Genomic DNA, 25,927 nt, shown 5'->3' with positions numbered 1-25,927 from the left:
TTTATTTCATAATAGTTTATTCTTTGTCTAGTGATTCATTTAGCTCATCTGACAGTGTAGCAGTCAAATAACGGCATTCATTGTAGCACTTAGAAGTAGAAATTAGACGGAAGATAATATGTTTTAATGAAGAAAATGTTGTCTGACAAGACATTGTCTTGTCTTGGCTTCTGTGTCGTGTTCAAGTTTGTCGCGCCAGGGTATCATGAGTTTCGATAAAGTTTCGACATTCAAAGTCCTGTGAAAACATGGCGGCGCCCATGACATGGAAAAGACTTGTGTTCTCTGCATATACTCCTGCATTCTCCTGGGTTTTCACGAGGATAACAGACCGATTTTTCAGGACACATGATCGAAGGAGAGGGTAAATGATAGCGATCGCATTATGGATTACATAAAGACAGACGATAGAAATCGCGTAATGTTAAATCGCGTGTTTGGCTAATGTTAGCTTGTGGTTGTATAAGGGAGACATCTGACTTAGGTTCATGTGTTGAGCTACAGTTATCAAGATGATTTTGATAATATGAGCTATAAACAATAGAACAATAAAGATGGTTGCTGATTTTGCTCTGCTATTGTTCATTAGCTTATTTCCAGTAACCATCACTATGTCCATCAGATGTTTTTAAAGCTATAGTTCACCCAAAAAAATCCAATTGAAGTGAATGGTTACTCCTTAACATATTTTTTTCGTAATCCTTTAAAGAGCTGTCAAACTGCACACTGGTTAGTGTGATGATAGTTACCCCCTTACCAAATAAACCAAGGATCAGGGTTTGTCAGCTGTTATTACAGCAATGTTATCTGTTTCAGGCATGTCTGATCTGGCAGCTGTCAAATATTTTATATTTCACGATATTCTATAAATGTCAATATGGACGCTTGTTCATGTTCTTTTTCTGACAGAAGAATGTAGTCAAAGGTGAACGTCTGTTGATCAGATATTCTTGTTAAACTGCTGTTATGTGATGTGCATGCAATGAAAGAGGTTCATTCTAGAAAACTACTGGTTTACAAAGCAGCCATTTACTGCTGGCATTCTTCTGTAAAGGTCACTTTAATCAAATCACTTTTCAGCCTGATCGTATTAGAGGCCTTTTCCTGAATATCTTCACTTGTTAGGGCAGATCAGATCTACGAGGGTTTTTGAAGTAGGGTTGATGCGTATGAGAAACACAGATAGTTAATTTGTGTAGACTCATAATCTGACTCTCACTATTGACCTTCACATTGTTTTACACTCAGTCTCCACAGGGTCACGGCGCTCTCAAAGGCGCCTCTTTTCTTTTCGTTTTCTCAGGAGTTATGTGAGATCTGCTGTAATGTGCGGTGAGACTCTGGGTTCTGTGAGGAAAAGCACCGTCTGGGTCGTAGAGAACTCGACGTGACCTTGGTGTTTGGCAGTAGATCTGAGTGAAGGGTTGCCGTTTGAGACTTCATGCTGTGTCATACAGACCATATTACTGCCTTTGTGTCTTCTGAACACTGTTGCATTTGGAGCTGGATTTAGGGCTCTGTGCTGACTGAGTAGTTTGAAATCAAGTTTTGAGAAAAGGAGAGCTGTTGGTTTAATTATTGTTTTTAAAATAACAAAAGATATTGCATAAAATGGTCCACATTGCACAGCCATAGCTGTAACTGCATATGCTAATGAAATATTGAAACTTCTATTTGTTATTTATTATTGCAGTTTTATTCACTGTTTTGCCAGATGCGACAGAACAGGGCACAACAATATTTGTTGCCAATATTTCCACATATTATTGTGTATTGTGTATATATTTTCATTTTTTTTTTGTCCAAATAACAGCTAAGCAAATAAAGTACTAAAAATAACTTATTCGGTTTTATTTATTTGCAAAAGTAGATGTCAAAAGTGTAATTTATAATGTTACCTAAAAAAGTTTTTTTTTTTTTTACTTTTCTGTTCTATTCTATTCTATTAAAATATTAAGCAGCATAACTGTTTTCAACATTGACAATAAGAAATGAGCACCAAATCAGCATATTAGAATGATTTCTCAAGGATCATGTGACACTGAAGACTGGAGTAATGATGCTGAAAATTTGAAATTAATTTTAAAAGGTATTTTGAATTGTAATAATATTAGACAATATTGGCTTTTTACAGTAGTTTTGATCAAATAAATGCAGCCTTTGTGAGCATAAGAGACTTCTTTCAAAAACATAAAAAAAAGTCTTACTGACCCAAAACTTTTGAACAGTAGTGTGTAGTAACTACCTGTGGGGAGTTTATTCGCACACTTTTGCCGGAAAAAGTTGTTTGGGAGCCAACAGGAAACAAAAACCAAGCATGGAGTTCAGTATCACTGTTCAGCCACCAGATTATACAATATTTACTAATACTGTAAACTGAAACACTGCAGTGCATTGTGTACAGTTGAAGAGTTCTGCCAGCCTCGCTCTTGGATTCTGATTAAAAGGTCGTACTTCCTGTCATCCTGTAGGTCCGCTGTGCTGCTCTTGGCCCCTCTTCTGGCAGAGGCGGACTCAGCCCCCCTGGCCTCCTCCAGACCTCCAGGCTTCACTGGTGTCGAGGGCCTCCACTCTCGCTTCCACTGGATGGCTGATCATGTGCCTGCTTTCAGGGTCCCTGGGGGCCACATACACATCCTTCACTCACCTGATGAGTTTTATCAAGCTATGAAGGTATGCGAGCGAGTGTGTGTGTGTGTGTGTGTATATGCTGGGTGAAAGTCAAGCAATTGCACCTTCAGAGAACCATATAGTCAGTAAATAGGACTATAAGGTTGTAAAAAGAAATCCTTTGTTCAACACTGAACTGACCTCAGCTCAACAGCAGAACTGAATTCTGTTTGCATCACTGAATCATTATTTTCCTGTTATGACTGTAAAGGTTTTTTATTGTATAAAGTGCTATAATAATAAAGGTGACTTGACTTTGGCTTTAATATCTTATGCCCAACAGATATGATCTTACTCCAATTGGTGCCTTTCTGTTTATAGTCATATTTATATCATAACATTGTAAAATATAGTGTAGATGATGCTTACGAGAAGTTCTAAATGTCATAATGTGTCTCTTGCTATCAGCTTGTTTTATTTTGAACATTAAAAGTAATAAAAAGCAATAAAATGATGAAAGGTCTTGTATAGTTTTAATTGTAATATTGTAAATAATTTGTGAAATTGTTTATGTTAAATAAATTTGATCTTGCCATAAAATCACCTATGATACTCACATGGCTCTAAACATAAATAAATGTAAGATTAAAAATGGAATTTTGGTCCAATCCTGGTTTTTCCATTTCAGAAGATTGTCTAGCTGTGTTTATGAAGATAATAGTTTTTTTGTCCAATTTGTTTATAAGTTTGCAGATTCAGTTTCATTCAGATTCAGTTACCGCTACAGGTAGCCTAAATAACAGGAAGAATAACTAAATGCTAAAAACAATTTTTTTGATTATGATACTAAATTAAAATAATGTGAAAAGTAACAGTTTGCAAAATTAAACAGCAGTTTTTGTACAGCTAAAATAACTAGAAGTGGTTTAGAGAGGAAACCTCCTTGACACAATCAAGTTACAATGGCCACCCCATTAAGCAGAGCTTACTCTTACATTAAATATAAGGCGAATAGCTCAACAAAAAAAAAAGCTTCAACTCATTAAGTTTGTTGTTCTGTTTGCCCAGGCTCGTATCAAGACAGCCAAGAGTCGTGTGGTGATGGCATCACTGTACCTGGGTACAGGACCACTTGAGCAAGACCTGGTATGTAACCTGTCTGCACACATTTACTGTCACTGAGAAAGAAAAGCCTGTCTTTGTGCAGTTTCTCATTGAGAAAATTACATAAGAGGAAGTAATGTTTAGCATTTATCATCATCATCTGTTTTAACCTTGTAAGTTCAAGAGAATAACTAATTTGTAAAGCATGAAGATCAGTAAGGTAACATTTCCTTATTCGAATCAACATGCAAAACCAGCCAAGCCATAACGTTCCTGCAACAGAAAAAGAATCAAAAATGAAAATAGTGATTAAGTATATGGTTAAAAGTAACCTAGTATATGGTTAAAAACTCTAACATGGATTAAATTATTAGAGGCTTCTTTCAGTGACTGTCTAATTTTTTTTGAAGGTTGATTGCATGGAAGAGGCATTAGCGCGCTCACAGGAAGATCATGCACCTGATCTCAAAGTGTCTTTTCTGCTGGATTATACCAGAGGCTCAAGAGGTCTGTTTCTGTCTCTTTCACACACTAGCCCCTTTCACACAGCAATCCCGTTCAATTACCGTAAAATTACCACAACGACTTTCCGGTAAATACACAAATGTGCAGTTCACACAAGCAACGGCATTCCGGCTTTTTACCGGAAAGGTATCATTCACATATCAAAATACCAATAAACTCTGTGATGTCAGTCATCGGAAATGACCTTTAAATGCTGAGCCGTTTTATTCATCTACCTGGATGAGGAGAAGCTATGGAAGCTTGTTTCCGCCACTGAATAAAACATTTTAAAAGATAATTGCGACTTTTTATCTCACAATTGCGAGTTTACATCTCGCAATTCTGACTTTATTTCTCAGAATTGCGAGATATAAAGTCAGAATTGCATGAAATAAAGTCAGAATTCTGAGATATAAAGTCAGAGTTCTGAGATATAAACTCAGAATTGCGAGATATAAAGTCGCAATTGCGTCTTATAAATTCAGAATTCTGACTTTTTTTCTCGCAATTGCGACTTTATATCACGCAATTCTGACTTTATATCTCAGAACTCTGACTTTATATCACGCAATTCTGACTTTATAACACATAATTGCGAGTTTATATCTCGCAATTCTGACATCTTTTCTCAGAATTGTGAGATATAAAGTCCAATTCTAAGGGGGAAAAAAAGACGGACTTTTTTTTTTTTTTTTACCTTAGAATAGTTTATATCTCACAATTCTGACTTTATAACACGCAATTGCGACTTTATATCATGCAATTCTGACTTTATATCTCCCAATTGCGTGATATAAATTCAGAATTCTGAGATATAAAGTCAGAATTGCGTGATATAAAGTCGCAATTGCGAGAAAAAAAGTCAGAATTCTGACTTTAAAACACGCAATTGCGACTTTATTTCACGCAATTCTGACTTTATATCTCGCAATTCTGACTTTAAAACACGCAATTGCGACTTTATTTCACGCAATTCTGACTTTATATCTCGCAATTCTGACTTTAAAACACGCAATTGCGACTTTATTTCACGCAATTCTGACTATATATCTCGCAATTCTGAGAAATAAAGTCAGAATTGCGAGATGTAAACTCGCAATTGTGAGATAAAAAGTCGCGGAAACAAGCTTCCATAAGAAGCACTTTAGTTCAATTTTAGTTACTTTTTTTTTTTTTACATCTGAGTGACAGGCGCAAGGCGATGATCACACAGAACGCGGTTTGGCTGTTAAAAACATGAGACCTATATTTACTGTAGTATTGCAGTTACTATAGTACGCAATAACTGCAGAGCTGATGAATGAAAAAGAAGGCAGGGTCTCGAGCGCGAGAAGTGTTGCAATGCTCAGACATCTGCATGTTAAGAGCAGCAGAACTTAGCGTAAACAGCTCCAGCGGAGCTTTATGATTGGCCCAAAACAAACATATTATGTCAGCGCGTTCTAAGCTCGGACATGCTCATACCGGTAATCTTCATTCAATTTACTGGTAATGTTACAATTTATCATGCTGGTAAACTGCCAGAACCGATTTACAGGTAATTTTGAAAAGGTCCTGTTCACACTTGATCTCCTGTTCACACTTGACCAGTAAAGACTGTATGTGTGAAAGGGGCTACTGTCTCACACACACACACTCTCAGGCTTTGTTCGGACAGACAGCAACTGGCATATCCAACCCAAATGCTTGGAGTTGTTGTAGTCTGAACAGCAAAAACAAGTGAGAGCCTGATCCAATACGATCTAAATCACATTATGTGGTATTCAGTTCACTCATTTAAAATCACGTTGAATTGTGAAAGATTGAGTGATTTCAGGCACATCATATGTATGATTGTGTAAAATACAGTAATGTATCTGATATGTCTGATATGTTATGAAGTCATTACTATAAGTATATTGACAACACTGAACATGTGGATATGATTTCATCACGTATAAATGACAGTGAGGACAATCAGTCCCAAAGATCGGATTTCAAAGTCAGATGAGAATTTCTGCTCTGTGAACAAAGCTTCACACTCACTCACTCATTTGTGAACTTCCCTCTATATTGTTCTTTTATTTCCTTTTAAAAGTCATAGCTTGGTTTTTGATCACATTCCTATGAAACTATCAGGAAATAATGCATACAGAAAACCCCCTGCTAATGTTCGTTTCCCTCTGTGAACACTGACTAACATGCGTGCAACATGTCTATTCTAATATAACAGCGTGGGTGTGATTTTGGAAGATTTCCAGCTTTAGTAATTGTAGGTTGCTTGTTCAAACCTCCACCCTGTTTTTTATATTCTTTTACCTCACAAACTACTTAAAAGGAGCTGTTAGTCATTCCATTGCTTTCAATGTGCTGTTGAACTGACCCAATGATGTTGTAAGAATTCATAACCTAATATATCATGGTAACTGAGGCATCATATTGCAGCATTTACCTTCATTGTATGGTTTAGATTCTACTTGATCTCATGAAAATGACTCTTATTATGAGAATAAACACTCTCTGAGAGACTCTTTTCTTTTTTTTTAATGTGAGTTGGCAATTTCTGGCGTGAGCGACAGCAACCGTTTGGCAATGCGTATGATATACCGCTGTGCTTCTATGCAAATGAGCTGTGACGCAATGTGACGACTACCAATAGGAGTGCTCCAAGTGGTCAAGGATTTATTTTATTTTTTTTACGAATATTGAAAAAAGTTGTGCTGCTTAATTTTTTTGTGGAATCATAATCAAAAGATCCTTTGATTAGAAAGTTCAAAAAGAATCTTGAACGAAACAATCTTGAATCTTGAACAAAAGAGTCTACAGTCTTTGGCATCACAGTTCGGTAGTGGTGCTAGTGAAGGACTGACTTGTGTTACAGGTTATCTGTTTTTGTTTCTGGTTTAGGTGAGATTGTCACAAGTTGTTTCCTTGTTTTCGGTTAGTTTCCATGGTTATTCATTGAATGTTTGAGTGTGACAGCTTGCTAAGCATGTCTTGCTTACTTTTAACTTTCATTTGTCCCCAAAGGGCAATTTTTTTACAGCATTACTACAACACTTACAATACAAATGTAAAAAGACATAATACTATATAACTAGATTATAGAATTAATAGAAAGAATTAGAGATGAACCAATTTATCAAAGTTTATCAGTTTATTAACTGCGTGAAGGCACCGAGTTGTATAATGTCTGTTGTATAATCCAACTTTTTTCTCTTGGTAAAAGAATGAAATACTTGATAAAATAAATTTAAATCGGTACAAAATACTAGCCTGGAAAACCAGACCTAAATCTGAAAGATTAATGGTCTGGCGTCGACTAATGAAAATCGGCCAGCTCGAGGGGCGGCACCAAGCGTGCATTTGAAAATCTCACTGCACGCAATTGGATAACACTACGACCAATCACAACAAGCCCCATACGCTTAGCTACCAGCGGAGCTAACTGGTAGATTAGACTCTTACCGTATCCGGTCGGCAAAACAGCAAAAACGCCCTTCTTGCAAAGGAACGATTCGAGCGGCGTCTTCTGTTCCTGTTTTAGATAAAAAGCCAAGTCTAACTCATTCATTGTAGCGGCCAAAGCCGTTTCAAACAACTGGCGTTCATCCATAGCCATCTTGCAATGTTTACTAATGACTTCGACGTCACAGCGCTGTCGTCATCTGTTTAACTCGCGTCTGGCCCGCCTATATCAGATAACCCGATGTGATTGGTGCAGCTCAGATCGAGGGGCATATTTAATGAGCATCATTACTCGACACCAGAGTAACTCGCTGAGTCAATTCAACTTATGCTCTCGCGAGAACTCTGGATTACCAGGGTAACAAAATACAGCAGAGCTCGACATATACAGACTGCCCGGGGCCAGCGTGAACAACGCTCGGGACAATTGACGGAACTGTGACTGTCCCGATCGGGCCAGTGCTGTATCTTCACGAATATTTATCCTTTCGGACATGTTTTTAAATCTTGCAAATTTAAATATTCAAGTGATTGAGAACTCAGTTCTACTCGCTGTATCAGAAGTTTTGTTTGTGCACACATCCAAAGCGCACGCCAGGAAAACTACTGTTAGACCCACTCTGTTTATTTCATATGCATCTTTGTTCTGTCGTATTTGTTTATGTTTATATATTTATGTTGGCCCGTTTAAAGTTAAATGGATCAAATCAATGTTCAATAGAAATGATTTGATGCAGCAATAAACTAACTAGTATACCTTAATGCATGCATTTTTAAACGTTGCTAATTTAAAACATGATCAAAAAAGTCATCTATTTTAATGACAAAAGTTGAAATAAGAAAGCAGGTGACAAATATCAGTATCTGTGGTTTTCAGTGCATGTCCCTTTATTGTAGATTACTTCAGTGTATGCACTGATTCATTAAAATGTCCCCGTTTATTGCTTTTGCATCTACAGGTAAGCACAATTCCCGCACAATGTTACTGCCGCTGCTCCAGCGTTTCCCCGATCAGATGAGAGTGTCCCTGTACCACACACCAGATCTGCGGGGGCTGTTGCGTCTTCTGGTGCCCGAACGCTTCAATGAAACCATCGGGGTGCAGCACATCAAGGCATACCTTTTTGACAACAGTCTCATCATCAGTGGGTATGTACACATGCATACATCACTGCTAAAGTGCATACTACACATGTACACGTGTCATCTGTCATGTCTGACTAACCAAAATATGCTTGCAATGTAAATCCCGACATTTCTCTCAAAATATTCCCACAGCCTTTGCTCTTCATGGCTCCGGGTTTGTTTGTAGACTGTATGGAGCTCAGTGGAGGAGGGTATGTTTGTTGCCCACTCTGAGTATGATATCATCTCATACAGGGCCAATCTGAGCGACTCCTACTTCACCAATCGTCAGGATCGTTATGTACTTCTGGAGGACTGCGAGGAGGTGGTGGATTTTTTCGCTGAACTCGTGGGAGCCGTGGGCGACGTTTCACTGCAGCTCCAGCCTGACAACAGTGTGCACATGATGGAGGGAATGGTGCATCCTTACAAAGGCAAGTGCTTTTCAAAGGGAGGGACCTGTTTAAAACAGACGCTACTTCCTTAAATGTAAAATGTCATGCTTTAGGACAATGAGAAGGGAGTTCACTGAGTTCCTTAGCATTAACTTTAACGCTCCTGAGGAATTATGCAAATGAGGTAAAGCCACACAACTTTACACAACTTTCTTAGCTTGAAGGCCAATTCTGAGCGATAGATTGTGGCAGCTATCTGGCCTACTTTAGTGAAACTGTATAACATTGCTCTAAAAGTGCACTTGATTATACCACTCATAAAGAGATATGCCTGGTTATGATTAATTACTGCTGACAGTATCCAAAAATATGCTAATTTAATGCCTTAGACCAGTTAACTTAAGAAATATTCAAATGATATGTATTATAAAATATGTATCATATGAATATTTTTTTACATTTATCACAAAATAAAAGTATAATTTATACAGTATGCAGATTTATTGCCATGGTCCTGTTAACAGGAGATATAACAGGAAGATTCATATTTGTAAATGCAAAAAAACTTCTTATTCTACTACTACAAATTAGGCAGACAGGAAAATTAATTTTATGTAAGAGAGAATTTTTTTGTGTGTGATTTTTGGCAGAATGAACATTCTTTAATTTATCACAAAAAAAAATGGTTAAGAATTTTTTTTTTCTTTTAAATGCTGCTTGTTTGCATATACATGTGCTGAAAATGACGTCAATGGCTTAATTTAAGCACGCAAGGCGTAGTGCTACACCGTGTATCCCTTGGTTAAAATGGACTGTGTGGTATGAATATCTATTATTTATTACAAACATCCTTGTTTAGGTGCTGCCAGTCTGTCTAAATGCAAGTGATCAAGCAACTTTTTCTGGCTATGAAAGTATTCCTGATAAGAGAAATGAGTGACACTCGTGGCTTCTGACATGCATCATGAATCAGAGTTTATGATGGGAAATCACTCATTTCCTTGTAACACCGGCATTGTGGTAACACGTTGAGTAACAGGAAGCTCAAAGCCTGCTTGCAAGCCTCAGGTCTCTGTGATGCTCTTCAGCCATGACTCGGTGTATCTTACGGTCCCCAGGCTCAGTGAGGAGCACGAAACGAGTGAATGAGTGATTATGCCCATTCAGCTTCAGTCCATATCCGTAACCCAGCGCCGTTCGATGACATAATTGTGGTGGAGCGGGCCCACAGTTTGTCACAGATCCCAGAAATAGTGCAATGATGTCACCTTGCTGGTGGTAAATGATCTGTGCTGGGAGGGTAGGAAAGGAGAGATGCAGGAGGATGATAGGTTCGGGAAGGAGCTATTTGGACCTCGCTACAGTCTGTCAAGACAATGAGGTCAACGGGAAACGATGGACTGATAGCCGTGAGCGAGAATAGTGAAGTATGACGGTAAAATGAGGACAATATCAGAGTGAGAATAAGGGTGCTCCGATTGATCGTTATCGGCCGATAATAGCTTTATATGGTTTGATTGTGTTCTCTACGAAGGCCGATCAGATGACACAAAACTCGCATTTTTCTATGCGCAGCTAAGATTGCTTCACTACATTCATCGGTCGGTCTGGCAGTTCTACCAGGTCTCTGAAAAGGACAATACATTTGCAATGTCTTTGCTGAGAGGGGACACATTGCAACGACTGCAACCCTACAGCAATGACAGGAAGAAACTAGCGCTGTGTTATTTTAGTGCATTCCTTTCCTTCACAGCAGTGCACTTTCGTTCCTCCCTAAAAACCTAACATCCAAATCAGCTAGATCAGTGATTGACATAAAAAAAACAGTCTACTGTTGCTAAACTAATTAAATAAGAGTTTTTAAAGCCGCAAAAGTGATCCTGTTCCCCAAGTGGCTTTCTGTGTGCGTGCTTCAAGATGGAGTGGGACAAGCAAAGTGAACTTTGAGCTTCGGGTTCACGCCTAAACTGTTAACAACACAGAAATATGTTAAAATACACAGCTTGGTGATATTGGCTTAAACACTGTTGGTTATGTCTTAAGACAGTTAACATGAACAGTTGGGAAATATGTCACATGTGTATCAGTATATTGGATCCATGCATTCAATAACCCTTAAAGGGACAGCAGCCTAATATTCCTACTGCCGTCTGTGTCATTAATGTTTATTAAACAAGAAAAGACAGAGAAAATCACTCACTTTACTTTAGTAGATTCAGTAGGATAACTAAATATAAATCTTTAATTTATTCAGTGAAACCAATGCAGTGTTGAAAGTAACAAGTGATTACTTACAGTTGATAAAGACTGTTCTGTTATATTTGTTTCTAATCACCTCTAGAGAATGTTGCACATGTTGCTTGCCAATAAATAAGGAGTTGTCAATTCATGATACTTTCTCATCATGCTTATTTTTTTATAGGCCTACTTAAAATACATTGTTGTTAAGAATAGTTGGCCTATAATTTATCTACTTCCAGTGATCGGCCATAAATCCTTATCGGAGCAGATCTAATCTTCTTCTTAGAAGACTATAAAGCACATGCGCTCCCGTCAGGGTGACACTCTTTTATGCAGCTTGTGGTTGACGTGGCACTGCAGCTCAAGCCTGACAACAGTGTGCACACGATTGAGGAAATGGTGCTTACCTACAAAAGAAAGTGCTTTTTAAGGGAGGGACCTGTTTAAAACAGAAGCTACTTACATATACATTGTCATATGTTAAGAGGGGATTTCACTGAGAATTCCTTATAACGGTCACATGCATACATTGTTTAAGATTGTATGCATGAGGGATTATGCAAATTAGGTAAAAGCCTAAACACATTCACAAAATGCCAAACAATTTTCTTAGCTTGCAGGCGGAGTGATAGATTGTGGAGGATGCATCTACATACTATAACTTGGCCTAATTCAGTGACCTAAGTTCTGTATGCAGCTCATCGGTGACTGTATATGTAGAGAGAGAGTGCAAAAGCCTCATCTTCTAGTAAGAGTAAAGGCCCATGATATACGTCAAGTGAAATCGAAGAACCAATATGTCATGCCATTTCGTCAATTTTGTTTTGTGAGTTTAGAATAGTTCTGGAAAGGTTCGCTCCGGCTGGTAAATGCCCCCGAGCTACCATTGGTCCATGGTGATTACGTAATAGGTAGGTGTGCTCTGAGGCTCCGCCTTCTTTGATGTGGTATTATCGCCGTTTCATTTCTTCTGTTCTGACCATCAAGGTCAGATGCAAGTAAAAACACGAAAACACTGGAGAGCTGCTTTATAGTGGAAATTAAAGTTGTACTTCTAATTGAAAGTGACACTGACACTATTTTTTCATGTTTAATAATGTGAAGCTGCTTGCTTTAAAGCAATATACAATAAGTGATATATAAATAAATGTGACGTGACTTGCTGGAGTAAAGAATTTCAGAGCTTGCGTAAACAAACCCACGTAAATATGATCAGATGCTTTCTTAACTGCCGTTTTCGCACCCCTGTCTGTCATTTTTTTGGTTTATTTTGTTGTTGATAGAAAGACAGCACATTTTTACATATCAGCAGCTTTGGCAGCATCAGGATGTTCACTAACACTATACAGCTGAAAAGGTATTTCGAACCTTAAGCGAAGGATGAAAAAGAACTTCTCTGTCGGTATAAGGGGGCCTTTACTGGAGCGCCGGTCCATTGAGAAGCTTATTCGCTGAGTCGGCAGTCGAGTCCTGCCCCTGTATCTCCAGTAACTGGATCCCACAGTCTGTCGGTAAGAGCCGCTGAACTTCGTGGCCCTGTTAACTGGATGTGTTTGGACCACTGAGGCCTGGAGGCTTGGGGTGGCTGGCTTTGAGTCTGTGGGGAAATCCCCTGTATCCTGCTTCAAAGAGCCATTTATTTGTTCTCCACCAGCCACACATATTTCTTATTCTCTGCATTTAACAAACAGAATATTCCGAGCGGCCTTGCTGCACATTCTCCCTGTTAACCAAATAAGCACAGACACCGTCTTCTGCCATACATTACCAACATTCAGCGTTCTGCACTGAAGCTAATTCATTATTTACAGATTATCTCTCTTGCTATGACTCACCGTGGCACATTATGTCTAGCAGAGGCGCCAGGGTTTGACAGAGCGCCTTTCCAGACGGTCAGCAGTTATTGACCCGCGTCTCTGAGGTTTTGATCATGCATTTGCAGGATCTCGCATGAACAAATACCTGAAATAATGGATTGGATTGGATTGGAGAATTACTTGTTTCGCATGCATACCTGTTAAAATGAGTGTGACTGTAAACATCCTGTTAAGGTCAGTTTCCTAGAATTATTCTGCTTATCTTTGCTTTCAGGTATTTTGACTTGATTGACATTTAAGGCTCCTTTCCAAAACCTTCTGAAAAGTTATTGTGCCATACTTACTGAAATAGAACCTCATAAGAGACTTATTTTGAATGCTCTTCTCACGAAAAGCATTTTGCTTTTACAATGGCTTGTTGCTATGCTTGCACAGTGATATTTACACCACCTTTCAAAACCTCTGTATGTATGACTTTTTTTTTTTTAAAGTAATCCTTTTATTCGTAATTATGTATTAAAGTGACAGTATAGACATTTATAATGTTACAAAACATTACTATTTCAAATAAATTATACATCAAGATGTTGGGTCTGGGAACACACCATTGGCAGGGCTCAATCCAAGGAGCGGGATAAACGGTTGTCTTTCAAATTCCCTCTGCACGCAATAGGATAGCGTTACTTTTGCCGTATCCGGTCGGCAAAACTCCGAACACATCTTCCTTTTTTAAGAATGACTTCATTCAGTGCCGTTCTTTGTTCTTTTCTCAAAGAAAAGCTTAACTCCAAGTCCTCCAGATTCGAAAGGCCGCTGTTCGCCAGCAGCTGCAGATATTCTTTGTTTTCAAGTAGCAGGGAATTCACGTCACAACTCTGCCGTCATTATGTTAAGCCCGCCCACCGACTCTATACACGATGTGATTGGCCTGACTAGAGTTTGGTTTTTCCAGCTCAAAAGCCAACGGAGAGTTGCTAGACAACACTGGCTGCAAAATAAAATTTGCTGCCGCTAGGGTGCGTCTAGATTTCTAGGCTAAAGCGGCACAACTGTAATGTTGATGATAATATATGTTACATTGAAAACTGTAATTATGCTGAAAATTCTGCTTTTCCATCACAGGAATAAGTACATTTTAAAACATATTAAAATAGAAACCAGTTATTTTAAACTGTAATATTTTATAATATCACTGTTTTTACTGTATTGTTGGTCAAATAAATGCAGCCTTGGTGAACATGAGACTTTTTTTTCAAAAATAAGCAAGAAATACATAGTACACAGATAAATTGTAAGATAAAAATATTCAAATGTATCTTTGTCAATCTATTTTTCTCAGTGTTTGTCAGTAGTGAAGGAAATATGGTTATAATCAACTTTTTATCATGCACATTTTTTTCACTGATCTCACCACAGTGCATTATGGGATCGAAGTGATGTGACATTATAATTTTTCCACAACCAATGTTTTAGAACATCTTTTGTGTCCCTGTGCTTAAAATAATGCTTTTATAGGCATCTGACTAGGTTTTGGAACGCAGCCTAAATGTATCCAATATTTATAAGCATTTCAACCGATTTGAGTGTTCTCAGAAGAAGTCTGTCTTGTGGTTTTACAGGTAACAGAGCAGATTTTTCTGCATCAGCACAGAAACGGATCATGGAGGTGGTGAATACGGCCCGTGTCCGACAGAGCATGCTGGAGACTGAATGCCCAGAGGTTCCTGATTCAGATGGGATGGCGCCAAATGACACCTGGATCTTTCCACTCATGCAAATGAAGCCTCTGGGCATTTACTTGGATGAACAAATAACCAAACAACTACTCATAGAGGCTGGTGGAGATTCTGTCATCTACCTGACATCGGGTTACTTCAACCTGACGCGCACCTACATGCAGCTGGTGCTGGGTGCAGCAGCAGACTACCGAATCCTCATGGCTTCCCCCGAGGTTAATGGGTTTTTTGGAGCCAAAGGTGTTGCAGGAGCAATTCCAGAGGCCTACGTTCATCTCGCCCGACAGTTCTACAATAAGGTGTGCATTTCTTTAGTTTGCCATAGGGCTGGGCAGTATGACATGTATTTACCTGTGTCGGTAGAGATAAACGCTTCAGTGCAGACAGCTCTGTCTTTTATATAAGGTGCAATTTAGTTTTGTCGAGTCATGCCACCCACGTCCAGTGTGGACAGGATGTAATCATGTTCCTATAGGTTGTTTACGTTGTCAAGCAGCAGCGTCACAAATTGGTGCATTAGTATAGAATTCAACTGAATTTTGAACTTACTGTCACTTATAATATATTGGCTATTTTATAATATTTATTATTTTTTTAATAATCTTATGATTTGTGGCCAAAAAAGTATTTAATTCTGGATTAGTAAATTAAAATAACAAAAGTATTTTGTGACGCTCTAAAGTTTACATTGTAGCCGGAGCTTCTTCTCTCTGTATGTATATGACGAGTCATGCAGATACTGGGCTACTCAATAGTCAGAATATAAACACTTATTATAGGCTTACTGTAGGGATTTCAAGACAAAAACACAGTTTGGAAGATGGATTCATGATGTACTCGTATATATTTTGAACAAAAAAGTTACAATGTACCTTTTAAAGTTTTTAAATCTGTATTTATTTGATCAAAAACAGTAATATTGTAATAATAATACAATTTAAAATAACTGTTTTTTGTTTTAATGTAATTGAAAAAGTAATTTATTCCTTTTGATGGCAAAGCTGAATTTTCAGCATCATTACTCCGGCCTTCAGTGTCACATGATCCTTCAGAAATCATTCTAATATGATGCTGATTTGGTGCTCAAGATTTTTTAGTTTTTATTATTAGCAATGTTGAAAACAGTTGTGCTGCTTAATATTTTTCATGATTCTTTGCATTTATTTTCTCAGCATTTATTTAAAATTAAAATGTTTTGTAAAATTCTAAATGTCTTTACTGTCACTTTTGATCAACTTGATGCATACCAACTGATATAAACTTATTCATATGGTTATGAACAAAGGTTTTTTCTTTGTTGCCCACCCCTAATTTTGCAGTTTATTATTGTTGCTTGTTCTATAGATGTGCTGCAGCTACAAATTGCATAACCTTGCAATTAATTTTATAACCTTTTTTCATTGTTGGTTTTAAAAGTGAAACATTCAGCATCCTGTCCATTTCAGGTGTGTCAGCTGGGTCAGCAGAGCCGTGTCCACTTGCATGAATACCATCGCCCCGATTGGACATTTCATGCTAAAGGTACGTGTTTATTTTCTGAACTGTATTTTTTTTCTCTGAACTGAAGTGGATCAGCCCAGTTCCCAAAACTTGGGTGTAACAGGAAAGCTCATAATTTAATGTGCAGAGCAGGTTTCCCAGCACCTCTGATTGAATAGCCTCAGAGTTCTTCCTGGACAGCTTCAGGACACAGAGGCTGCCAGACACATGTGATGTTTTCTCTGTAAGGCAGATGTATGCTTTGGCCAGGTTTTTTTTTGTTTTTTTGTTTTTTGGCTCTTGAATGTCAATCTATTTCAGCTTTACTGTTTCAGCATGTTTTAAAGACAAATCAAATCTAGCCAAAAGCAACTGAATCACCACAATGTTATTTTTCAACCTGTTGTTGTGTTTGTAACCTGGAGTGGTTATTGGTTTGATTTAAAAATGCATGATTTCATTCTAAATTTGATGTGATTATTCATATGGCATTAACTGAGTCTCCTCATACACTTTAATAGAGGCCCCTGACCTGAAGGGACAGAATAAAATGGTGCTGTCTGGGGAAAAATAGATGCGTGATAAACCTGAGTAGCGTCAGTGGAATTCAATTTCATGCTCCTGTTGAGAAGTCTGGCTTATTAGATAAAGCCTTGTCATGCCGTCATTTCTTGTAAACAGTGGAGCTGAAGTGGGAACAGAAGGGTGCAGAGGTCCCTCCAGCTGAGCTACAAAGAGAATCAATGAACATTAGCTGCCATTCTGACGCTGGCCGCGCACCTCAGGAAAGAGACAGTGACTCTGTTAAGCCATTCACCAACAGTTTCATAACTGCGTGTCATGCCGTAACTACACAATTCTGTCTCTAAAAAGCCTGTTTTTCCATTGGCACTTTTGCAGTCATTTAAAAGTGGTTGCAACTAGCAAGTAGGATGTTTACTTCTAGTGGGGTCATGTGGCAAAAAACCCAATTGAGATTAATTCAAGTTCAACGTTCAGAGAACTTTCTTTTAAGAACTTCGTATGTGAAAAGGATCAATGCATATAACACAATCAGGCATGAAAGTTATCAACACCATACATTTCATAACATTTATCAAGTAAGTAAATAAATGTATTTTTCAAAAGTTATGTTAGAGAATCAAATTTGGTGTTCTTAAAGTGCTAGTGTATTTGAAATGCTAATGGATAATATTGGAAAAATGGGTTCTACTAATGTCAAAGACTGGGATAATCTCCATCCCAAGTATAGTGTTCAAAACTTGATCGGACCCATTACACTACCATTCAGAAGGTTGGAGTTTGTATCATTTAGAGGTGTTTTAATGTTTTTGAACAAAACGCGTTATAGTCCTTCACGACTATTGCGATCTCAAAATTCCGGCCAGTTGATAATACCTAGAATATCAAAATCGACTGCAGGCTGTAGATCCTTTTCCTATTTAGCACCAAAACTTTGGAACAGTCTTCCTAAAATTGTCCGGGAAGCAGACACACTCTGTCAGTTCAAATCTAGACTAAAAAACACATCTCTTTGACCTAGCATTCACATAACACATTATAGACTTCTATAATTCAATATTAGGCTGCATAGATTAGGTCAGTCGGAACCGGGAACACTTCCCATGAATCCTGATGTACTTGTTACATCATAAGAAGGATGGCGTCTACGCTAATATTAGTCTCTCTGTTTATCCCGAGGTTTACCCCAGTCCGTCGGATCCAGGCCGTATCCAGATCTGATGAAGGACCTGCGCCTGGATACGACAACTAGTCCTGAAGTGTCAACTAGTCTCTCCCCTGTGAAGGCCTCCTTCCCTTCCCTTTACCTCTGTACAGATAAAAGTTGTCAGGATAATTCCGGTTCACGTGGCTACGCGGAAGCGATACAAATTCTGTATTATAAATTTTAAGGCCAAACAAGTAGTTTGTTGAGGGTTGGTTTGTAAAGGACTACACGATTGCGCACATATATATATTAAAACGTGCATACCTATAGACTAAACGCATAATACGCATGCTCACGCCATCAGCGTTCTCACAGGTTCACGTTTTTAAAGTTTGTGCAGAGAAAACTTTAGGGTTTTCTGTCGTTGACAGAAGTGAATCAATCAAAACTAACTTTATTCTAGAGCTGCTGTAAAGCCAAAACCATCTCTGTTACTTGAATTTCCTATTATCACTGTAAAGCTGCTTTGAAACAATCTATATTGTTAAAAGCGCTATATAAATGAAGGTGACTTGACATAGTTAGTGTAGCCTCATATAAAGGCTAATTGTTGTTGCATGTGTCCATAAGGAAGTCCTAAGGAATTAATTGTATAGTATTTCCGGCAGTTGTGTTACCTGATATTCAACTTCCATCAACAAGAACATTACCTCAGGTCAGGGTGGTTGTCATTCATTGGCAGGTGTTTGAAGTGGTAAGCAAAGCCAGCTGCCTATTAATAGAACACACATTTGTGTACTGTACATAGCTTAATAACTTTGTTTTTTTCCTTTTAGATGAGTTGTGCATTGTTGGCTGTGGAAATTAAATATGGCTCATGTGACAGGAAACAAATACTGAAAAAACACTAAAAAACAAAACACTGTAAGCTGCGTTGAAGCATCTGACAAATGCATAATTTTGAAAGTGAGGGCACTTACAATCTTTTTAGAGTAGAGTGAGTCATTGTAAACAATTGTTCAGTAAAATGAAGCATTATATAAAGCACTTATCATCATTACTGGTCAATTCAATTTCTGGTCATTTTTTTTGTCTCTTCACAGGTCTGTGGTACTATGTGGGAGGAAGAGACCACCCCTGCCTCACTCTTATTGGCTCCCCAAATTTCGGCTATCGCTCTGTGCACAGAGATCTTGAGGCTCAGATCGCCATAGTAACAGAGAATGAGGAACTCCAGATGCAACTGCAACAGGTTGGGCTTCCTTAGGGTACTGGGGTCATATGACCCATAAATCTTGTGTTGGGATGTTTAACAGCTGTTGGTACTTCCTATGATTTCCTTGGCTCATCATTTTTGTAAGGGTTTTCTGGAAACATCATAAAAAAATCATATCGATCATATAGATATCATTGAATGTAGACCAATTTATGTTCCTCTGAGTCTTTGATAGGCACCATATGATGAAATAATTCAGTATTGGCTGATTTAAATACTGTAATTTTCTGTAACGCTACATCTTTTTTTTTTTTTGTACCAGAGAGCAATGCAGTCCTTATTATCTTTCCAATCTCAAACTGCATAATTGCATATAAAGGAACCATTAATCTATATTGGGAACAGTGGCAATAAACACAACTGCTTAATTGGGAGTGCTGTCAGTTTTTATAGACTGTAAACTAAGTTTCCTGTAATCTTCACTTATCAGATTGTAAGTGATCAGTTAATCAGCTATATGCTCGTCTTTACGAGAAAAACACTGAGATGACATAACACTTGAGATGGTGAGATAAAAAAAAAAAGATAAAAAAGATGGTTTATGTGAAATCTTGTTTTCTGTCTTGTCCAGGAGCAGGAGGAGTTATACCAGAGCTCGACACAAGTGTCAAACTCCACATTTAATCAGCCGGACCGCCATGTAAAGTTGTGGGTGAAGCTTGTTACGCCCCTCATCAAGAACTTCTTCTGAGTTCAACAGACAGTGAGATAACGATCACCTCAGGCCTATGACAGGTTTGTTGCTATCGTACCTTTTCATCCTTTGCTGTAGAAGATCAGGCATATTAAAGTGTTAGTTTTAGTTTCCGACATGAGTAATTCCCTCTGGAAAATCCATCTTAAGATGGTAGCTGCGGTTTGGTACATGGAAGCCGGTTATAACCAAACACTTAATAACATTTATTTTTTAAAGCATCTTTATTAGTAAGTGAAAAATAAAAACAATTGGTTATTGCTCATGTTATCTTTCTGCATTAATGTTAACAGGTGCAACTTTTGATTTTAAAAATATATAATTAAATGTTAAAATTAACATTTAACTGAGATTAATGTCGTAGAAGTATTGTTTATTTTAAGGTCATATTAACTAATCTAATGGAGTTAACTAATGTTAACAGAGTCGTTTACACCGCTCGCTCGCTCTCGTCTCACCTTGTATCCTGTTTTGGTGTGTAAATCTATTTAATTACCGTACTTCAAGAATACAGTTGCGATCTGCACTCAAAATTTGAACTTTATTTCACATTTTTTCACAGGGGAATAATAAAAAAGATGTTTTCGACTCCCAGGCCTCCTTCAGTGTGTTGAATGCTCTGATCCCTCCACCCACTATTTAAACAATTATATTGATGTCATCAAAATTGGTCAGTTAAAATTTCTCACTCAATTAAATGTTGAACAGCAATTATCCTCATATAATATGATATTGTTAAATGTACACACCAATAATTTTCATGAAGCACAATACAATTTTACTCTAAGGCTAAAGCACAATAATCAAAATAATGAACCAATTAGACAAATTAAAAATCCTTATACATCAATCCAGGTAACCACATCAGACCTAATGATTGAAGTCATCAGAAATACATGTATCACCACCTCTACGTGATCCCAAGACTTAATTATCAAACACTTGGAATGTTTTGGGATAGAGGAATTAATAGGATCATGTAGAGGAGATTTTATAAATAAAGCGATTTTAAATTGAAATCACTGGCTCCTAACAGCATGAATGAAGAATTCGATTTTTCTGTTTTCCTATAATGAGATGAGTTGTTGATTATATGAGATATCTAGATTACTACATGATTTTTACAAATGTCATATAATAAATTACATTTTCTAAGTGTAAAGATCAGTGTTGGTTAATGACGATGTATTTCTGATGACTTCAATCATTAGGTCTGATGTGGTTACCTGGATTGATGTATATGGATTTTTAATTTGTCTAATTGGTTAATTATTTTGATTATTGTGCTTAGTGTAAAATTTTATTGTGCTTCTTGTTAAACGCACACACCAATCATTTTCATGATCATATTATATGAGGATAATTGCTTATGAACATTTAATTGAGTGAGTGATTTTTAACATTGACCAATTTTGATGAGTCAGTATAATTGTTTAAATAATTGGTGGAGGGATCAGAGCATTCAACACACTGAAAAAAGCCTGCGAGTCGAAACGTGTTTTATTATTCCCCTGTGAAATATAGTGACTAAAAGGATTTCTAAATTCGAGTGTGGATCACAACTATATTCGTTAACTAATGTTAACAAATAAAACCTAATTGTAATGTTTGACTACCATACCAGCTACCATCTAAAGCCAGGTTTTCCAGCAGGGATGAGTTGGTGGTATCGGGTATTGTGTGCATTTTGAAGCATAAATTAGCCATTCGCATGAAATGCAATGACGGTAGTTGCCTTAAGCAAACAAAAACAGAATTCAGCATTTTATTCCGCTTCCAAACAAATGACTTGGCTCTCTTGCGCTCAGTATAGTCAGACTTTCCCCGAAAATGGATATACAAAACCTCGGCCTGCCAGACAGTGGGTTCTTAAGAATGCACATTGTCACTCCAGTGGTTCCTTCAACCCAAATCCTCGTCACACAGCCCAGCGTGGAGCTAGCATGGCCAGACCACAGCATGAATCTGGTCGTTGCAGTGCTGTCGGGCACAGACTGCTCAGCAGACTTCAGCTGCACTGGCATTGACCTCCGCGAGCCCCCCAACATCTGGAGGCCGTTACGGCTGTTTTTCCTGCGTGCTGTACCATTCCTGCTCTTTCCTCCGTTTGATTGCAAACATGCTCTATCTCACTTGCTAAATGTCAGGATTTAAGATTGTTATTTCCCTTTGAGCCTCTGGTACTAACAAAATGAGGCTGTCTAAGTAAATATGAAAAATTAAACAAAGTTGAAAGACCTCTAGCATGCAGAAAGCACAGCAGAATTGTGTTCCTTTCTGTGTGTTAAATTAAACATTTATGCTAATTTGATCCTTTTTTGATAATATAGCAATATAGTTATTGTTATAGTTATCTTTTTTTGGTTATTGTTCTTGGTGTGAATGGGCCTTAAAGGGGATTTTCAATGGATGTATGAAGTCAGGTTCACACAGGTGTTCATGAACCAAAAAGTGTCCAGATACATTTTTTCCTCTTTTTCAATGCTATATATCAATTGTTTATCATTTAAAACTTGAACACTGTGCTTTTCTTTGAATGGATATCTGTTGTGTTGGTATTTTTGCTGTTTAATGCTCTTTTGTGGGAAGGGGGGAATGGGGGGGGGGGGGGGTTTGGCTCGAGGTCATGGTGCAAAGGAAATTAAGTTGAAATTACTCCGAACCATCCCTTTAATTGTCCAAATGTGGGGGGCCACTCTAGTATTCTTGAGATTTTATTCAGAAAAGTGTATGTGTCACTTTCCAGGAACAATTCTTCTGCAATCTGTTTTGAATTTCTCATGCTCAGTGACTTAGTCACACTTCAGGAGAACTGAACTTTCAAAAATTCCAGTCACTAAAAATTTAATGAACTTAAATCATTAATCTCAAAATATAAAGTTATTAGATTTTACATTAGACTTCATGTAATATGGTTTCCAGTCCAATAAGCAGGGTTGTCCTCTGTAGTTCCTCTGTAGTTCTCACTCTGCCCTCTAGTGATTATTAAAGTACATTACGCTTAAAACAGAGTAATTTTTTTTTTAAATAGTGGTGTTTTTCAAGTTAAACATCACTATTACTACTTATACGGAGTACTAACCTGTGCTACTGACATTAATGATACCTCAAATTGTGCATCTTATTGAAATTATTTAGAGAATGTAAAAATCTAATTTTTTTACTTGTAGCATTATGTAGGTTTTCATGCACACTACTGTTCATAAGCTTGGGGTCAGTAAGGTTTTTTTTTTTTTTTTTTTAAATCATGGTTTCCAAAAACATTAAGTAATGGCTGCCGAATATTCAGCTGTCATCACAGGAATAAACTGCATTTGTATTTTTATTTTCATTTTCAGATGGAAGTGGGAATACATATCTGTGATTTGTACGCGAGGCGCTTGCAAATATCGATGGTTTTGCTGATGGTTTTGAAGAGGACTGGCATTGTGGGCCTCAGCCAGCGTCCCAGGCAGCTCCAATGATGACCACTCAACTAATCAGCTCTGTGCTATTATATTTAATAACATTCATTCTGATCTAACAACCTCATTGTCTGGAGAAAATGCATGTAAAACCAGAACAAAGAATTTACTATATGTATGATGATGGATCTGTTAGCAACATGGCAGATATGAACGTTTGGCCATCAGTTTGATGTGCATCTAACATTTATGTACATATTTTAGTTAATTTAATTATTTTTTTTCTGTAAACCATTTGTATTATTTTGACACTTTGATAAGATGCTGTTTAACAAAAAACCTTTCCATTTCTGATTTCTTTCCGTTGTACTTTTTTTACTACATTATTTTGGTTGAAAATGGCAGAAGCAGTTCATTAATATTGATTTCATTAATAAGGTCAATAAGTTGATCTCGGGAATGCAAAGTGATGCAGTTTGAGTCGTGCGCATTTCAGCAACCCTTAGTTACCTCAGCTGAAAATATCCAAACCATCAAGGCTGAGTGCCTTAAGTTTAATAATTATTTAAATGAAGAATTGTCTTTTTCCAAACCTGCATGAGTTTTATTTCTTGGGACTCAAAAGGACAACATTCACTATTGATGTATTGAGAGAGATTTTAGTATTCCACTCAAGAAAGTCATTCAGGTTTAAAATGACATGAGGTGCAAGTATCTGAATGTTCATTTTTAGGTGAACTATCCGTTTAATACTCCAAAGCTAACTAGTTTTACATGATTACTGAAACTGAGAATATGACTTCCATTAATAATTAGTACAGAAGAGGTCTTAGGACAGCTTCAAAACCTGACCAGGCTTTAACGTTTACACAAGCCTTTACACATTAAGCATGGGATGGATTTGAGTACCTTTGTATTAATTTGTTTTACTTGTTTTAAAGGGAATATTGCAGTATTATTTTAACATCAGAGTCGGTTTGCGAAGTTGTTTTGATTTTGGTTCCAGTGTGCATAGAGGAAAATTGTTTTATATAAGTTACTTCACTGGATTTAAATGCCATGATTGCTAGTGTTTGGGAGCGACTAACATAGATGGAAACGGTACTGTTTAAAAGCATGTATCTCTTACAGACAGATGCTACCTGAGTAAGATGAGGCCTTAAAACCACTTCATCCAACGCACAAGAACTTACAAAATGGACAAAAACATTCTGTACCATATGAAGGTACAGTGTTTATTGTCATTGTATAAATTGTTTTTAAGAATAAAAGACTTATACAGTCATGGCTGAGTGAGTTATTTGATGCGTGACCTTTATTTTTGGTCTCATATTTTGCCTGGTTGTTCAAATTAAGTCATTTGTTTTTAGTAAATGGCCTTATTTATTTCCAAGTGTAGCTTTGCAACGATATAAACCGGGTTGAAAATCAGTAATGTCGATAGTATATGTAAATAAACAACGTTTACCCATTCTCCGTGTTCCCTGGATCGAGAAATTCACGTTTAACAGCAAAACATTGATTTGACAGCTTCAGCCTTCAGGGCTTTCGTGCAAACGGCCGTTCCTTTCAGCTTTTCCCATCCGTTTGGCATAAAACTGTGTTCGTGTAGTCTTCCAGTTTGAAATGTTGCCTACAAACACGTTTTTCAGATTTCCTGTAGCGGTGTTCTCTCCATATTTACAATTCCTTGTAGCCTTCAGCCACCTTGTAAGTATTTCCTACTACAACGTGCTGGATCCTTCACTGGGAACCAAAACTAACTTGTTCCCGCTAAAAGTTTACTCTGAATTCTTGAGACTGGGAACCAGTCGACACCATTATGACAAAGTTTGCTAAGAATTTCCTACTAAAGCAAAGTAGTATTTGACTCTGGGTGCATTATGGGTGTTGGAAGTTGGAAGCAAAAGGGAAGACACCAGCCTTTTTTCTCCGTTTTCTTTAATCAGGTAGCACAGATTTCAAGAAAGAAAAGAAAAAAAAAGCCTTTCTACTGCATAGGCAGCCAAGTTTTATTGAAAGCCCATTTTGTCAGCGGTGAAACCACACAAATTAAAGACAGAAATAAAAATAATTTATAAAATAAAAAAAGTTCTTTGTAAAGCTCAAACTTTTTTTATTGTAAGCACAAGGTTACATGGCAATGGTGAAATAAACTTGACAGGTTTAAACCTTTTCGTCACCCTGTTTACTTTAGCACAAAGTATATTTTGACAAAAAATAAAACAACCTATATGTTTAAATATTTACAGCATTGATAAATTAGCATTTAAGAGTTTTCTCTCAATTATCAGTGCATATAAAGCAAAAAAAAAAAGTTATTTTTTTTTGTGGGGGGCCTTCATGAGTTCATTTAACCAATACATCTAATGTGGTAAAATACAAAACATAGTAAAAAATAAACTCTCAAGTCAGTAGTTTAATTT

The 25,927-nt window shown here is 37.3% G+C and overlaps 1 protein-coding gene across 1 annotated transcript; it reads left to right on the top strand.

The window, feature by feature from the left end:
• The first annotated feature begins 190 nt into the window (after window positions 1-190).
• pgs1 (phosphatidylglycerophosphate synthase 1) lies at window positions 191-24,785 on the top strand. The gene is made up of 11 exons (XM_079851302.1): window positions 191-364; window positions 2,472-2,673; window positions 3,679-3,756; window positions 4,125-4,221; window positions 8,625-8,814; window positions 9,046-9,224; window positions 14,863-15,278; window positions 16,425-16,500; window positions 19,231-19,379; window positions 19,975-20,138; window positions 23,436-24,785. The coding sequence occupies exons 1-10, from the start codon at window positions 249-251 to the stop codon at window positions 20,092-20,094; spliced, it is 1,623 nt and encodes a 540-aa protein (XP_079707428.1). The 5' UTR covers window positions 191-248; the 3' UTR covers window positions 20,095-20,138; window positions 23,436-24,785.
• Window positions 24,786-25,927: the final 1,142 nt, after the last annotated feature.

This window comes from Squalius cephalus, assembly GCF_949319135.1.
Source record: "Squalius cephalus genome assembly, chromosome: 19".
NCBI lineage: Eukaryota > Metazoa > Chordata > Actinopteri > Cypriniformes > Leuciscidae > Squalius > Squalius cephalus.
The sequence above is the reverse complement of the archived record's forward strand: the minus strand, read 5'-3'. Positions and strand labels throughout refer to the sequence as shown.

What these genes read in the sequence shown, in the direction of transcription:
- pgs1 (XM_079851302.1), top strand. Translation starts at nt 249, where the DNA reads ATGGCGGCGCCCATGACATGGAAAAGACTTGTGTTCTCTGCATATACT. An exon ending in AACAGTCTCATCATCAGTGG is followed by an intron (nt 8,815 to 9,045) that starts GTATGTACACAT and finishes CATCTCATACAG; the next exon opens with GGCCAATCTGAGCGACTCCT. An exon ending in CCCGACAGTTCTACAATAAG is followed by an intron (nt 15,279 to 16,424) that starts GTGTGCATTTCT and finishes TGTCCATTTCAG; the next exon opens with GTGTGTCAGCTGGGTCAGCA.